The 14,327-nt window shown below is 44.8% G+C and overlaps 1 protein-coding gene across 2 annotated transcripts; it reads left to right on the top strand.

Moving 5' to 3' along the window:
* Positions 1-43: 43 nt before the first annotated feature.
* On the top strand, positions 44-1,557 carry LOC124881325 (Fc receptor-like protein 5). 2 transcript variants are annotated; one of them, XM_047386896.1, is made up of 4 exons: positions 44-252; positions 722-757; positions 915-1,187; positions 1,276-1,557. In XM_047386896.1, exons 1-4 carry the CDS (start codon positions 222-224, stop codon positions 1,548-1,550), a joined length of 615 nt encoding a protein of 204 aa, XP_047242852.1. In that variant the 5' UTR covers positions 44-221; the 3' UTR covers positions 1,551-1,557. The 2 variants fall into 2 exon arrangements, with proteins under 2 accessions (XP_047242852.1, XP_047242851.1); XM_047386895.1 differs by having other exon boundaries at positions 1,267-1,557.
* Positions 1,558-14,327: the final 12,770 nt, after the last annotated feature.

Raw genomic sequence — 14,327 nt, 5'->3', positions numbered from 1 at the left:
TGAAAATGTTTAAATGTGTTTAATCAAGTAAAAAGGGGGCGGGGTCAGGGTGCTTCTGTTTCTATGACTGATTTATTTGTAGCTTTAAATAAAGAAAACCTTCATTTGTATGTTAGACAGAAGGAAGAACCAACCTCACATTTATATTTCCAGGAAGAAGGCGGGCTTTATTCTGAGGCCCCAACAGGAAACAAACAGTGGTCAGATGGTGAAGTGGCACCATGATGGAAACATCTCTACAACATCTGCTCTGTAAGTACAAAACCTGTTGTTTAGGCAAAGTAACTTTACTGTCTGCTCTGTTCTAACCTGAGTCAAAGGGTTAGGATGAAAGGTCCGACTGAATTCAGATGAAAGAACTTCTACACATCAAGCAGGAAGAAAAGTTACTTTACTTCCCTCTTTTGTAGCTCTTAGTAACACAGCAGTGGCTTTCAGGCACAGACCTCAGATCTACTGAAAATACTGAAAATGACTGATGTGAAATGACAGAATAATGATGTAGGAGCCGATGAACAAGAGAATAAACTGTGGAAACTCATTTAGATTAAAAGAGCAAAGTCTGAATAAAGTCACTTTTATTTGAGTAAATAAATGCAGATGTAATGAAGATCAGTTTGATGAATAAATGTGTTTTAGGAGGATAAAATGTCTGGGATTGTAAAGTTCTCCTGAACTTTTCTATGTTCAACTGTAACCAATAAGTTTCATTTCTCTTCAGTTTCCTGTTTGCTGGTTTGCTGCATAAATAATGAAGGTTGGTTCACTTCTATCACCATTAAACTCAATTCATAATATTATTATTTAAATTAATGTTTGGAGGAGAAATATAAGATGTAAACAGAAGGATTCTAACTTTTAACCATAAAATTATTTTGACAATAAATAAAAATTAATGTAATTTTACATTCCAGTCCTCCCAGCTGGTCTGACTGTGAGTCCCAGCAGATCTCAGTTCTTTAAAGGAGACTCTGTGTCTCTGAGCTGTGAGGAGGACAACATCTCTGCTGGATGGACTGTGAGGAGAAACACAACCAGAAAAACCAGAACTCAATGTGGAGATGGATGGGGAGAACCAGCTGGTTCTTCCTGTAACATCAACAGCCTCTACAAACATGAAACTGGAGTGTACTGGTGTGTGTCCAGAGAGGGAGCAGCCAGCAGCAGCATCAACCTCACTGTCTCTGGTAAGATCAGACTGTGGAGTTAGTGTTGATGAAGCTGTGTGGAAATGGATGAAATGCTGTAGTTTGTCTCTGTGTTGAGGTGAATCAGTGATCCTGCAGAGTCCTGTCCTCCCTGTGATGGAGGGAGATGACGTCACTCTGAGCTGTCAAACAAAGACTCCCTCCAACCTCCCAGCTGCTTTCATTAAAGATGGCGTCATCATCAGGACTGAGCCTGCAGGTCACATGACCCTCCACCATGTGACCAGCTCTGATGAAGGCCTCTACAAGTGTAACATTGGTGGTCATGGAGAGTCTCCATCCAGCTGGATCTCTGTCTCAGGTCAGGAAGTAAAATCAGCAGAACCTTCAACTCATGAATAAATATCTGTTCTGTGGTGATAATTTAATAAATATCTTTATTTTAGTGAAACCTTCCATCAATGCCCCACCCACATCTTCTTCTCCTTCCTTCCTTCAACCTCATCACTATGTGCTCTTGTCTCTTGCATTGGTCATTATTGTGGTTCTGCTGCTGGTTCTGGTTCTGATGGTGAGACGACATGTTAGGAGAAAGTCTGAAGGTGAGACAGGCTTCTGTATCTACAAGCTAAACTTGTTCTGTGCAACAATTATTACATTTAAACCCATTTTTACAGGTTCTACAGCTACAATCAGAAACATTGTTCTGAATATAAAAACACTGTTAAACAGTAAATTCTGACCCGCTTCATTTCCCTCTAGGTGGTCCAGAAGGTGGAGAGGACAGCATTACTTCCAATGACGTCAACATCTCCCATCATCAGCGACAGAAAACCAAGTCCAACAAAGGTAAGATTGGGTTTATTTTCTGGTTCTGTAGATTTTTTCTGATGTTTTCTTGTTTAATCACTCAGTTGGTGAACAGGAACCAGTCCTCAGAAGCTGGTTGGTTTCTGAGGTTCTGTTGGGTCGGAGCTAAAATAGTAACTGAAGAACTGAAGCTTTGAGTGAACAGGAACATCTGCAGATGATCCAGGTGTTCTAGGAACATCTTCAGGAACTAGATGACAGATAGATCTACTATGTAATGAATATTAGTAGAAACTTCCTCTTTAAACATGGTTGATTTTAAGGAACCTTTTTACCTCTATTCTGAACCCAGTTCTGCTGGTTTCACCTTTTAAACGATGAAGGTTTTCTGGTTTATGATCAGATCTAGATTCTTGTTCTCTAGAGTTTCTATTTCCAGATTGTGATCAGATAATCGATTATTGAGACATTGTTTGGTGGCCATGTTGCTAAGTTGATCCTTGATCTCTTCTCTGAAATCTAATTATTTTACTGAGGTTATCTTGCTGTTCTGGAGACCATGTTGTCTCTAAATGTAGACGTTTATTAATGATGCATTTATTCAGTATCTAATCTCCATCAGTCTGTAGTTGGTTGATATTTCAGCAGATCACAGTTAAAGTTGCGTCCTCTGTGCTGCACGATGTGCTGCAGTTTGTGGTTTTTCTGCTAAATGACTCTAAGAGACTCTGTGATCGTCCAGCTTCCTGTTTCTGTGTTTCAGCTAAATGTGGACCTGCTTATTTTCTATTAACAGTCATATAGAAATGCCAAACACAAGAAGTGAAAAACATACATGTACATTTTATAAAAAGAAAGATGATAACTTCCCTTTTTTTTATTAAAGTTTCACTAAATTAATCTTTGAGTTTCTAATAGAAGAAAATGTTCATGTTTATATTTCATTTATATTTCATGGGATCCAGAATGTCAGAATATTAAATAAGAGTTAATAACTGTTTAATATCTTCCATTTTTACAACTACTTTGCTCCATTATTTGCTTTATTTCTGCACCATGAGGCCGACGGCACCAAGCGTGTTGGAAGCAACACGTCTGTCAAACCCAGAAGATGAATTTAGAACCTTTTTTTTAGGTTGCAGTTTTTCTCTTTCAGCTTCAAACAGCAGCAGAAGCTGCAGAGTGATCATTATTATTCATTGAACTTACAGAGAACTCCACATCCTTACCTGATGAAGATTTCTTCAAAGATAAATTAATAACGTTTGAGAGGTGGAATAATAAAGTAGGAACACATGAACATGATTCTATCCTCTTCATTTAAAGTAATAAATAAAGAAGAGACTTTGGTTACTGTTGGCTGTGAGCTCCATCACCTCCTCCACCTCCTCATCCTCTCCACTCCACCCTTCTCATTTCTCCTGGTCTTTTGGCCAATCAGTGAACAGCAGTCGAGTCACATGTAGTCCCTACTCAGCCCCGGTCGGACCTGCTCAGTACAGGGTCCAAAAAGAAGGTACCGGTACAGAAAAAAACAGGAATGGAAACGTTCTCAAAGCGAAGTGGAGTCGGGCTAAATGGAGCCAGAGGAAAATTAAGATAAGTTTCTTCCACTGTGTCGAAGATTTCTGTGGCTTTAATTTCAAGTCCTCACAACGTACAGACATGAAGTATAATTATATATAACTGTAGAAGAAATAAAAATAAGCGTAACAGAGCAGTAAGTACATGTATGTACAGCATTTATTAAGAAGGACAATAGAAGGCAGGTTGTGCTAATAAGTTTATTTTGTTCCCAGCAGAGCAGCTGACTACTCAGGCTGTAAGGTTTTCATTGTGTTCATCAGAGAGGCATCCTGGGGGAACAAACTGACTCTGTGGCGGCTGCTTTTTGAAAATAACGCTCTGTAGCGCCGCCCTGGGGGTAAAGGTCAGAAAATAGGTTCAGAAACAACCGACACACCATCCCTATGACTAACCTCTACATCACATTCATGATCATCTTTGGTTATTTTTCTCCGTTCTTTTATCCACGTTTCTGTTTTTCCAGAAATAGACTTGAAATAATTATATTTTTGCTGAAACAAATATTCTTGATCATCATGTTGTTCGTCTTCATGAAGAATCTTCAGAACTGCTTTGTTGGGTTTACTAAACTCTTTAAGAAGTGTTTGAATAATGGTAAATGTTCTTCCATCTGAATGAAACTTTAATAAGTTTCTTAGAGACTTTCAGTCTCCTTAGATCTAGCTGTCAACTCTCCAAGCTTGAACCTTCTGACATTAATCAGCCCAGAGCCTTTTCTCTGAGCTTTGCTGCCCTCTTCTGGTCATCTCTGGCTGTTGCAGTGTTTAAGTCAGACTCGTCCGCCATTATGACCTTCTCCTGTTTTCAAGGACAACCTTAATAAAAGTAAGCAATCATTATACGCAATAATAAACATAAATGACATTTTAAACTCTTAAATTATGTTTTACCCAGAAGTTTTGTTCTGTTATCAGGTCACTGCCTTCTACACAAAGTTTTACAGCCACATAGCAATAACCTCATGGTGCATTAAAGGTCACCTTGTACATTAGATTGTCTATATTAAAATAATTATAAAAAATTTTAAATAAATAAAAACATTTTTCTAAATCATCAAATACCACCAATATCTTTCTTAATCACTTTTTAAATGACATCATTGATCATTTATTTTACTGTTCTATGTTGGTTTATTAAATAATCTGACAGAAAATTCAGTCATTTCTAAACTGGTCACTTTTTAAAAAGCTAATAATATAAAATCAAGTCGTTATCAGAACATTTTAATACAGTCTTGATTAACAGCAGCAACCGTCAACATGACTTTCAGCACTACGGACAGCTCCACCCCAGAGGTCAGAGGTCAGCCTGACTTTAAGGCTGCTGATGTTCACTGTGATCAGTGGGGCTCCACACTGAGGGACACTTCAAGACAATTTCAACACAATGTGAAACCACATTTTCTCAGAAATGTGTTATTTTCTACATATTAACAAAATCATCAGATTCCTTAAATGTTCAGTCTAACTTAAACTGAGGTTTAGATGAAGACAGTGTTGATATTTTCTAATAATTTATTACATTGCAGCATTTTAAAAGTGGGGAATGGAGTTTTATTCAGATTTTATTATTTTACAGAACAGTAAGATTATTTAAAATGATTATTAATTCATTTATTCATTTGGAGTTTTTTTATTATATAAGTAGTCTAGAGTATAATTGGACTGGAATGCATCATGGAGTTCAAAATTTCGTCGTTTGTCATAAATATTACATTTTAAACTATAGCAGAGATAATTTATCTACCAATCCAGTGGAACTGCCCCCGTCCTGGATGGTGGTGGTGGTCCCCCTATTGAAAAAGGGGGATCATAAAGTCTGTTCCAACTATAGGGGAGTCACACTCTTAAGCCTCCATGGTAAGGTCTATTTGGGGGTTCTAGAGAGGACGGTCCATCAGATGGTCAAACCTCGGATTCAGGAAGAGCAGTGTAGTTTTTGTCCTGGCCGTGGAACACTGGACCAGCTCTACACCCTCAGCAGGGTCCTGGAGGGTGCATGGGAGTTCGACGAACCGGTCTACATGTGCTTTGTGGACTTGGAGAAGACGTTTGACCGTGTTCCTCTGGGAATCCTGTGGGTGGTTCTCCGGGGTACCAGGCCGTTTGATACCGGCTGTTAGGTCCCTGTACGACCGGTGACAGAGCATTGCTGACAATGAGTTGGACTCGTTTCCAGTGAGGGTTGGACTCCGCCGAGGTTGCCCTTTGTCACCGATTCTGTTCATAACTTTTATGGACAGAATTTCTAGGTGCAGCCAAGGCTTTGAGGGGATCTGTTTTGGTGGCCGTAGGATTGCGTCTCTGCTTTTTGTGGATGATGTGGTCCTATTGGCTTCATCAGCTCGTGATCTACAGCTTTCACTGGAACAGTTCTCAGCCGAGTGTGAAGCAGGCGGGATGAGAATCAGTGCCTCCAAGTCCGAGGCCTTGGTCTTGAGCCGGAAAAGGGCAGAGTGCCTTCTCCGGGTCGGGGGAGAGGTCCTGCCTCAAGTGGAGGAGTTCAAGTATCTTGGGGTCGTGTTCACGGATGAGGGAAAAATGGAGCGGGAAATCTATGGACGGATTAGTGCTGCGTCAGCAGTGATGTACCGGTCTGTCGTGGTGCAGAGAGAGCTGAGTGAAAAAGCGAAGCTCTTGATTTACCGGTGGATCTACGTTCCTACCCTTATCTATGGTCATGAGCTTTGGGTCATGATCGAAAGAACGAGATCATGGATACAAAATGAAATGAGTTTCCACTGCAGGGTGTCTGGGTTCTTCCTTAGAGATAGGGTGAGAAGCTCCATCATCCGGGAGAGACTCATAGTAGAACCGGTGAGAAGCTCCGTCATCTGGGAGGGATTCAGAGTAGAACCGGTGAGAAGCTCCGTCATCTGGGAGGGACTCAGAGTAGAACCGGTGAGAAGCTCCGTCATCTGGGAGAGACTCAGAGTAGAACCGGTGAGAAGCTCCGTCATCCGGGAGAGACTCAGAGTAGAACCGCTGCTCCTCCACGTCAAGAGGAGCTAGTTGAGGTGGTTCAGGCATCAGGTCTGGATGCCTCCTGGACGCCTCCCTGGTGAGGTGTTAAAAAAAACGTTCGTTCGTTCGTCGTCTTCCGCTTATCCAGGACCGGGTCGCGGGGGCAGCAGACTCAGCAGAGACGCCCAGACGTCCCTCTCTCCAGACACCTCCTCCAGTTCCTCCAGGGGGAGCCCAAGGCGTTCCCAGGCCAGCCGAGAGACATAGTCCCTCCAGCGTGTCCTGGGCCGTCCCCTGGGCCTCCTCCCGGTGGGACGTGCCTGGAACACCTCCCGAGGAAGGCGTCCAGGAGGCATCCGGTATAGATGCCCGAGCCACCTCAACTGGCTCCTCTCGATGTGGAGGAGCAGCGGCTCTACTCCGAGCCCCTCCCGGATGGCCGAGCTCCTCACCCTATCTCTAAGGGAGTGCCCGGCCACCCTACAGAGGAAGCTCATTTCAGCCGCTTGTATCCGTGATCTCGTTCTTTCGGTCATGACCCAAAGTTCATGGCCATAGGTGAGGGTAGGAACGTAGACCGACCAGTAAATTGAGAGCTTTGCTTTTCGGCTCAGCTCTCTCTTCACCACAATGGACCGGCACAGCGCCCCCATTACTGTGGCAGCTGCACCGATCCGTCTGTCGATCTCCCGCTCCATTCTTCCCTCACTCGTGAACAAGACCCCGAGATACTTAAACTCCTCCACTTGAGGCAGGAACTCCCCTCCAACCTGAAGAGGACAAGCCACCCTTTTCCGGTCGAGTACCATGGCCTCGGACTTGGAGGAGCTGATCCTCATCCCAGCCGCTTCACAATCGGCTGCGAACCGCCACAGCGCATGCTGTAGGTCTTGGCTAGAGGGGGCCAGCAGGACCACGTCATCCGCAAAAAGAAGAGACGAAATCCACTGGTCCCCAAACCCGACCCCCTCCGGCCCTTGGCTGCGTCTAGAAATCCTGTCCATAAAAGTTATGAACAGGACCGGCGACAAAGGGCAGCCCTGCCGGAGTCCAACATGCACTGGGAACAGGTCCGACTTAGTGCCGGCAATGCGGACCAAACTCCTGCTCCGCTCGTACAGGGACCGGATGGCCCCTAATAAAGGGCCCCCGATTCCATACTCCTGGAGCACCCCCCACAGGGCATCACGAGGGAAACAGTCGAATGCCTTCTCCAGGTCCACAAAACACATGTGAACCGGTTGGGCAAACTCCCATGAACTCTCGAGCACCCTGTAGAGGGTATAGAGCTGGTCCAGTGTTCCACGGCTGGGACGAAAACCACACTGTTCCTCCTGAAGCCGAGGTTCGACTATCGGTCGGACTCTCCTCTCCAATACCCTGGCGTAGGCCTTACCAGGGAGGCTGAGGAGTGTGATCCCCCTGTAGTTGGAACACACCCTCCGGTCCCCCTTCTTATAAAGGGGAACCACCACCCCAGTCTGCCAGTCCAGAGGCACTGTCCCCGACCGCCACGCAATGTTGAAGAGGCGTGTCAACCATGACAGCCCTACAACATCCAGAGACTTGAGGTACTCAGGGCGGATCTCATCCACCCCCGAAGCCTTGCCACCGCGGAGCTTTTTAACCACCTCGGTGACTTCAGCCTGGGTGATGAAAGAGTCCAACCCCGAGTCCCCAGCCTCTGTTTCCACCACGGAATGCGTGATGGCAGGATTGAGGAGATCCTCGAAGTACTCCTTCCACCGCCCGATAATGTCCTCAGTCGAGGTCAGCAGTCTCCCGCCCCCACTATAAACAGTGTTGGCAGAGCACTGCTTCCCCCTCCTGAGGCGTCGGACGGTTTGCCAGAATCGCTTCGAGGCCAACCGGTAGTCCTTCTCCATGGCCTCACCGAACTCTTCCCAGGCCCGAGTTTTTGCCTCTGCCACAGCCCGGGCCGCAGCACGCTTGGCCTCACGGTACCCGTCAGCCGCCTCAGGAGTCCCACAAGCCAACCACAGCCGATAGGACTCCTTCTTCAGCTTAACAGCATCCCTTACTGCCGGTGTCCACCACCGGGTTCTGGGATTGCCGCCACGACAGGCCCCGCAGACCTTACGGCCGCAGCTATGGGCAGCAGCATCGACAATAGATGCAGAGAACATGGTCCACTCTGAGTCTATGTCTCCAACATCCCCCGGGATCTGGTCGAAGCTCTCCCGGAGGTGGGAGTTGAATACATCCCTGGCCGAGGGCTCCGCCAGGCGTTCCCAGCAGACCCTCACTATGCGCTTGGGCCTGCCGAGTCTGTCCGGCTTTCTCCTCCTCCAGCGGATCCAACTCACCACCAGGTGATGATCAGTGGACAGCTCAGCCCCTCTCTTCACCCGAGTGTCCAAAATATGCGGCCGAAGGTCTGATGATACGACAACAAAGTCGATCATCGACCTCCTGCCTAGGGTGTCCTGGTGCCAAGTGCACTGATGGACACCCTTATGTTTGAACATGGTGTTCGTTATGGACAATCCGTGACTAGCGCAGAAGTCCAATAACAAAACACCACTCGGATTCAGATCGGGGAGGCCATTCCTCCCGATCACGCCTCTCCAGGTGTCACTGTCGTTCCCCACGTGGGCGTTGAAGTCCCCCAGCAGAATAATGGAGTCCCCGGGAGGGGCACTATCCAGCACCCCCGACAGGGACGCCAAGAAGGCAGGGTACTCTGCACTACCACTCGGCCCGTAGGCTGAAATGATAGTCAGAGACCTCTCCCCAACCCGAAGGCGCAGGGATACAACCCTCTCATCCACTGGGGTAAACCCCAACACGAGACGGCTGAGCTGGGGGGCAACAAGCAAACCCACACCAGCCCGCCGCCTCTCCCCGTGGGCCACTCCAGAGTAGAAGAGAGTCCAACCCCTCTCAAGGAGATGGGTTCCAGAGCCCACGCTGTGCGTGGAGGCGAGCCCGACTATTTCTAGTCGATATCTCTCGACCTCCCGCACAAGCTCAGACTCCTTCCCCCCCAGCGAGGTGACATTCCACGTCCCTAGAGCCAGCCTAAGCATCCGGGGATCGGGCCGTCGAGGTCTCCACCTTCGTCCGCCACCCAATCCTCTTTGCACCGGTCCCTCACGGTTCCCCCTGCAGGTGGTGGGCCCACTGGGGGATGGCCTCGCGTCTCTCGTTCGGGCTTGGCCCGGCCGGGTCCCGCGAGGAGCAACCCGGCCACCAGGCGCTCTCCGACGAGTCCCGACCCCAGGCCTGGCTCCAGGGTGGGACCCCGGCTCCGCCGTACCGGGCAACGTCACGTGCCTCGATATTGTGTTCTTCATGAGGGGTTCTTGAACCATTCTTTGTCTGACCCATCACCTAGAACCTGTTTGCCATGGGAGACCCTACCAGGGGCATTTAGGCCCCAGACAACATAGCCTCTAGGATCATTTGAGCACTCAAACCCCTCCACCACGTTAAGGTGACGGTTCAATATAGGTCAAAACGTTTTTTGACCTATATTGTTTTTTAAGGGGTTTATCATTCATTTATTTTGAATAAAAATTAGAACAGGTAGTGCACAATGAAAACTTTCTAAATTATACACTATATTTCACTCAGAGGAACTCTATTTTACAGATCTCACTGAAAGTATGAATTAAGTCCCAACTGGCCAAAAATCTATGTTTTTCTCTCCTAAAAAATTATTATGGCCAATATGTCCTGACCAATGAAATGTCATTTCTACCTTAAATGATGAGGTGAATTTCACAGACCTCCCAGAATGCACTCTGTGCACTTATAAAATTGCCAAAATAGCTAGAAATCTAGGTTTTTTCCTCTGCCAAAAATTGATTATGGCCTTTTTCTCTGACCATTGAAATGTAATTTCAGCCTAAAAGTGCTCTGCTTCAGTCTGAGAAATTATATTTTACTGATCTTACTGAACAATGCTCTTTCCACACTAAATAAAATGCACAACATGGAAAATATTGCACTATTTTGTTTGCCAAAAAGTGATCAAGGCTTGTTTTCTGACCCATGAAATTTTATTTCTGCCTAAAATAACTTTATTCCATTCAGAGGGATCATATTTTATTGATTTTGCTGAACACAATCCAACCCACACTAAAGAGAAGCCCAGTTTGGACAAAATCTGGTATTTCACTTGCCAAAAATTGATCATGACCTTTTTTCTGACCCATGAAATGTAATTTCTGCCTAAAATAACTTTATTTCATTCAAAGGGATTATAATTTACTGATCTCGCTACAAGCAATCATTCCCACACTGAAAATGGTCCCCAAATTGACCAAATAGGACTATTTCACCTGCCAAAAACAGATAATGGCTTAATCCATGACCCATGGAAAAGGATTTCTGCATAAAATGACTCTGTACAGCTCTGAGAAATTATATTTATCCGATCTTACTGAACACATCGCTTCCCACATGGACAAATTGGCCCAAAATCTGTTTTTTAGATCATAATCTGACCATAATCTGGACCATAATCTGAGCCTGTGTTAGAATATATTCGCTCCCTAAACCTGATAACCGGTTGTTCCACCCTTGGTGGCAACAGTTGTCATCAACAAGAACTGTTGTTCTTGAGAAGGTTCTCCAGTGTTCCATGTTTCCTCTATTTGTAGATAATTGTTCTCACTGTGGTCCTCTGGAGACCCAACACTTTAGAAATGGATCTGAAGTCCTTCCAGCCTGATGGACGTCAATGACTTGGATTCTCATCTGTTCTTCAGTGTATTTAGATCAGTGCATTGTGTGGGATTTTAAGGTCTTTTCAGCCTACTTCATGTCAGACAGGTTCTTTTTAAGGGATTTCCTGATTTTACAGGTCTAGCATGCAATGAGGTCTGGGTGTGGCCAGTGTTATGCCAGTTCATAATTAAAAAGAACCAGCTCAAAGATGAAAATGAACTAGTTGACGTTCATTTGTTACATTAAGCTACTATCTTTCACAATAAAACCTGTTCCTAACCATTCCCAGCTTCAAATCACTGCCACTCCAAAACTAATCAAATGATTGAACCAATAAAGAATCACAGACAAGAGAAAAATAGTGTTGAAATAGAGAATATATTTCACCCCTTAAATAATGTGATCATAATATGTAGAAAGTGGAAAATTCCAGGTGCAGTCAAGGTATACTGTATGTGCAGAAAAACTTTATTTAGCCGGCAGTTCTGTCTTTGTTAAAGATTTCTTATGTTCACCATTCAGTCGCAGATATTTACCAAGATAGCTCGGATGCTTTAACTCAATGTGGTGCTTCAAATAAGTGAGTGGCGCATCTCGGGCCGCGCGGTGCATTATGGGTAAAGGCAACCAAACCACATGCAATGATGGTAGAAAGTAATGAAGAGAACTTTGATTTAGACCATTTCAAACGCTGGAAAGTTGACAATTTAAAGCATTATGGCAGAAACAGAAGGAAAAACTGGATGCCCTCACATACTCTGCATCCATCTAAAAGCTGCTGTTATTAATGACAAAGAAGGACGAGAGAGATGCTGTCAAAAATGACCATTCCTTGTTGGTAGTCGGAGACAAATTTCTGACCCCTTGAAGGCAACTGACGGATGACTGGACAAAGACCAAGGCCTGAAACTGTGGCCACCTTGCATGTCATCTGATATTGCAGAGTAGTTGCTCAGCAGGGATGAGAAGTTGCTACTCCACCAGCTTCTCAATCACTACAAGGAAGGCTGGTGTGGTGTTTGTCTTTATAATTTGGCATCTATCAGCTTGAGGACTTTAGGAGTGGGACGATATACAATAATAATGAAATGTGGAATGAAAATAGGCACAATTAATTGATAGGATCATAGGGTGTAATGTTCCCAGAGCACATGGCTATGCTAACAAGTTAGCTACTGCTAACACCTCGTTGCTAAGCCTTTAGCCTGCATCAATGGACTCTTTCTGAGAAATACGATCAAGACGTTTCTTAGCTCTTACCTATGTCAGCGTTTTATCCAAGATTAATGTTCTTGAGAGTCTACATTTTAAATCCGTCTGGATCTTTCTTTTCTGTAATATTGTAAAGAGTGAACGGAGGTTTACCACAACATGTCTCCTTGCAATCTTGATTTTTCTGCCACCGTTCAAGCCTATAAAATCCATTAGAGCAGTTAACCATGGCACAATGTGCGCCGGTCTTTGTATGGCAAATAATTAAAGGCTGAAAGTTTTAAAACCAATGCCTGTGAGCCTCATGTTCACGTCCGATACATGTACTTCACACAAATCACAAAGGTGACGTGGTTGGATTAGTAGCCAAAACCTTTGAACTCGATTGGCCCACGCATGCGCAAATGTGTTGAAGTGGATGTGGCTGACGTACGTACTTGTTTGGTAAGACCCAATGGGCACAGTTTGCGCAAAAACCTGAGTTTTCCATTGAAAAGTGACGTTATAATAATAATCATCATCTTTATTGCCCAGGGAGCATTCTGGGGCTAAGGGTCTTGCTCAGGTACCCAAAGTGGCAATCTGTGGGATTGGAACCTGGCCCCTTGTGTTCCCTCTGGAAAGCAAACCTCCTGCTCTAACCACTAGGCCACCACTCCCCCGTTTATCAAATGAACGTGAAAGTGAACTGTGCGTGTTGCTCATTCTTACAGTAAGCGCCGATCTCATTCACGTTCATTATTTGAAATCTGATGAAAATATGAATGTATTCAGTGAACATCGTTCATGCACACACTAGGTGTGGCCTGGGAACATAAACTCTGCTTTCCAATTATGTGTGGCTAAAAGCAAAAGCAGAAATCTTTAAGGGTGCCAATACTTTTCCACAGCTCTAAACCATCTTTGATGCAGATCTGACAGCTGAGAGGTTCCTCCATGCTTGGCAGGGTTGGAGCAAAGCGATCAGCCACAGATAAAGAGACTGATCTAAATATGGAAGTTGAGAACAGCTTTTCTAACTAAATGTTGAGAAAACAAGAAAATTAACAAGATTTCTGATGATAAGGAGACACCTGCTGGTAGAAACATGGTATCTGATGATAAGGAGACACCTGCTGGTAGAAACATGGTATCTGATGATAAGGAGACACCTGCTGGTAGAAACATGGTATCTGATAAGGAGACACCTGCTGGTAGAAACATGGTATCTGATAAGGAGACACCTGCTGGTAGAAACATGGTATCTGATAAGGAGACACCTGCTGGTAGAAACATGGTATCTGAGTTCATAAAGTGCTTCTTGTCTCCATTTATGTTTAATGATTCATAGTTAATCCTTTTCTGTATTTCTACAGAGCTTTCAGTGGTTACACTAGTTATCTTCTCACGCTGCACCAAAGAGCACTATAGATGGTTTTTCATGTGGTCCCAAACTGTGAGAAGGTAACTGAAGCCTCTTTTAGCTGCTACCAGCAGACTGAAACTGGTCAGGCTGTGGTTTGGTCTTCATAGATGTTGATTCTGTTCAAACCTGAGAAACTGTTTGCTTCTTACTTTGATGTGAATGTGTCTCACTGAGCAACAAAGGTGAGAAGCTTTGTGGTTTCCACTGCTGAGCTTCAGATAAACTCTCCCTGACACTCCTGGTGAAGATGAGGAGAAGCTTGCTGCTGAAGCCCATCTGCTTCAAGGTTTCATGTGTCGTGCTCTCAGTGATGGTGTTCTGCAGACCTTGGTGGTAATGAGTGGTTATTTATGCTACTGTTGCATTTCTAGCATCTGGAACCAGTCTGTCTGTTCTCTTCTGACCACTGAAATCAACCAGACATTCTTCATCCAAACATCTGTGGCTCACTTGAATTTTTCTCTTGTTTGGACCATTTTCAGGACTAGTCGGTGGAGCAGCAGGTAG

Source organism: Girardinichthys multiradiatus, chromosome 14 (genome assembly GCF_021462225.1).
Source record: "Girardinichthys multiradiatus isolate DD_20200921_A chromosome 14, DD_fGirMul_XY1, whole genome shotgun sequence".
Taxonomy (NCBI): domain Eukaryota; kingdom Metazoa; phylum Chordata; class Actinopteri; order Cyprinodontiformes; family Goodeidae; genus Girardinichthys; species Girardinichthys multiradiatus.
This window is presented reverse-complemented; position numbering and strand designations above follow the sequence as displayed.

Bases quoted from the DNA above. Each gene is read 5' to 3' on its own strand.
- LOC124881325 (XM_047386895.1), top strand. From the start codon at position 222: ATGATGGAAACATCTCTACAACATCTGCTCT. The intron at 253-721 runs GTAAGTACAAAA...ATTTCTCTTCAG, and splicing joins ATCTCTACAACATCTGCTCT to TTTCCTGTTTGCTGGTTTGC. The intron at 1,188-1,266 runs GTAAGATCAGAC...CTCTGTGTTGAG, and splicing joins CATCAACCTCACTGTCTCTG to GTGAATCAGTGATCCTGCAG.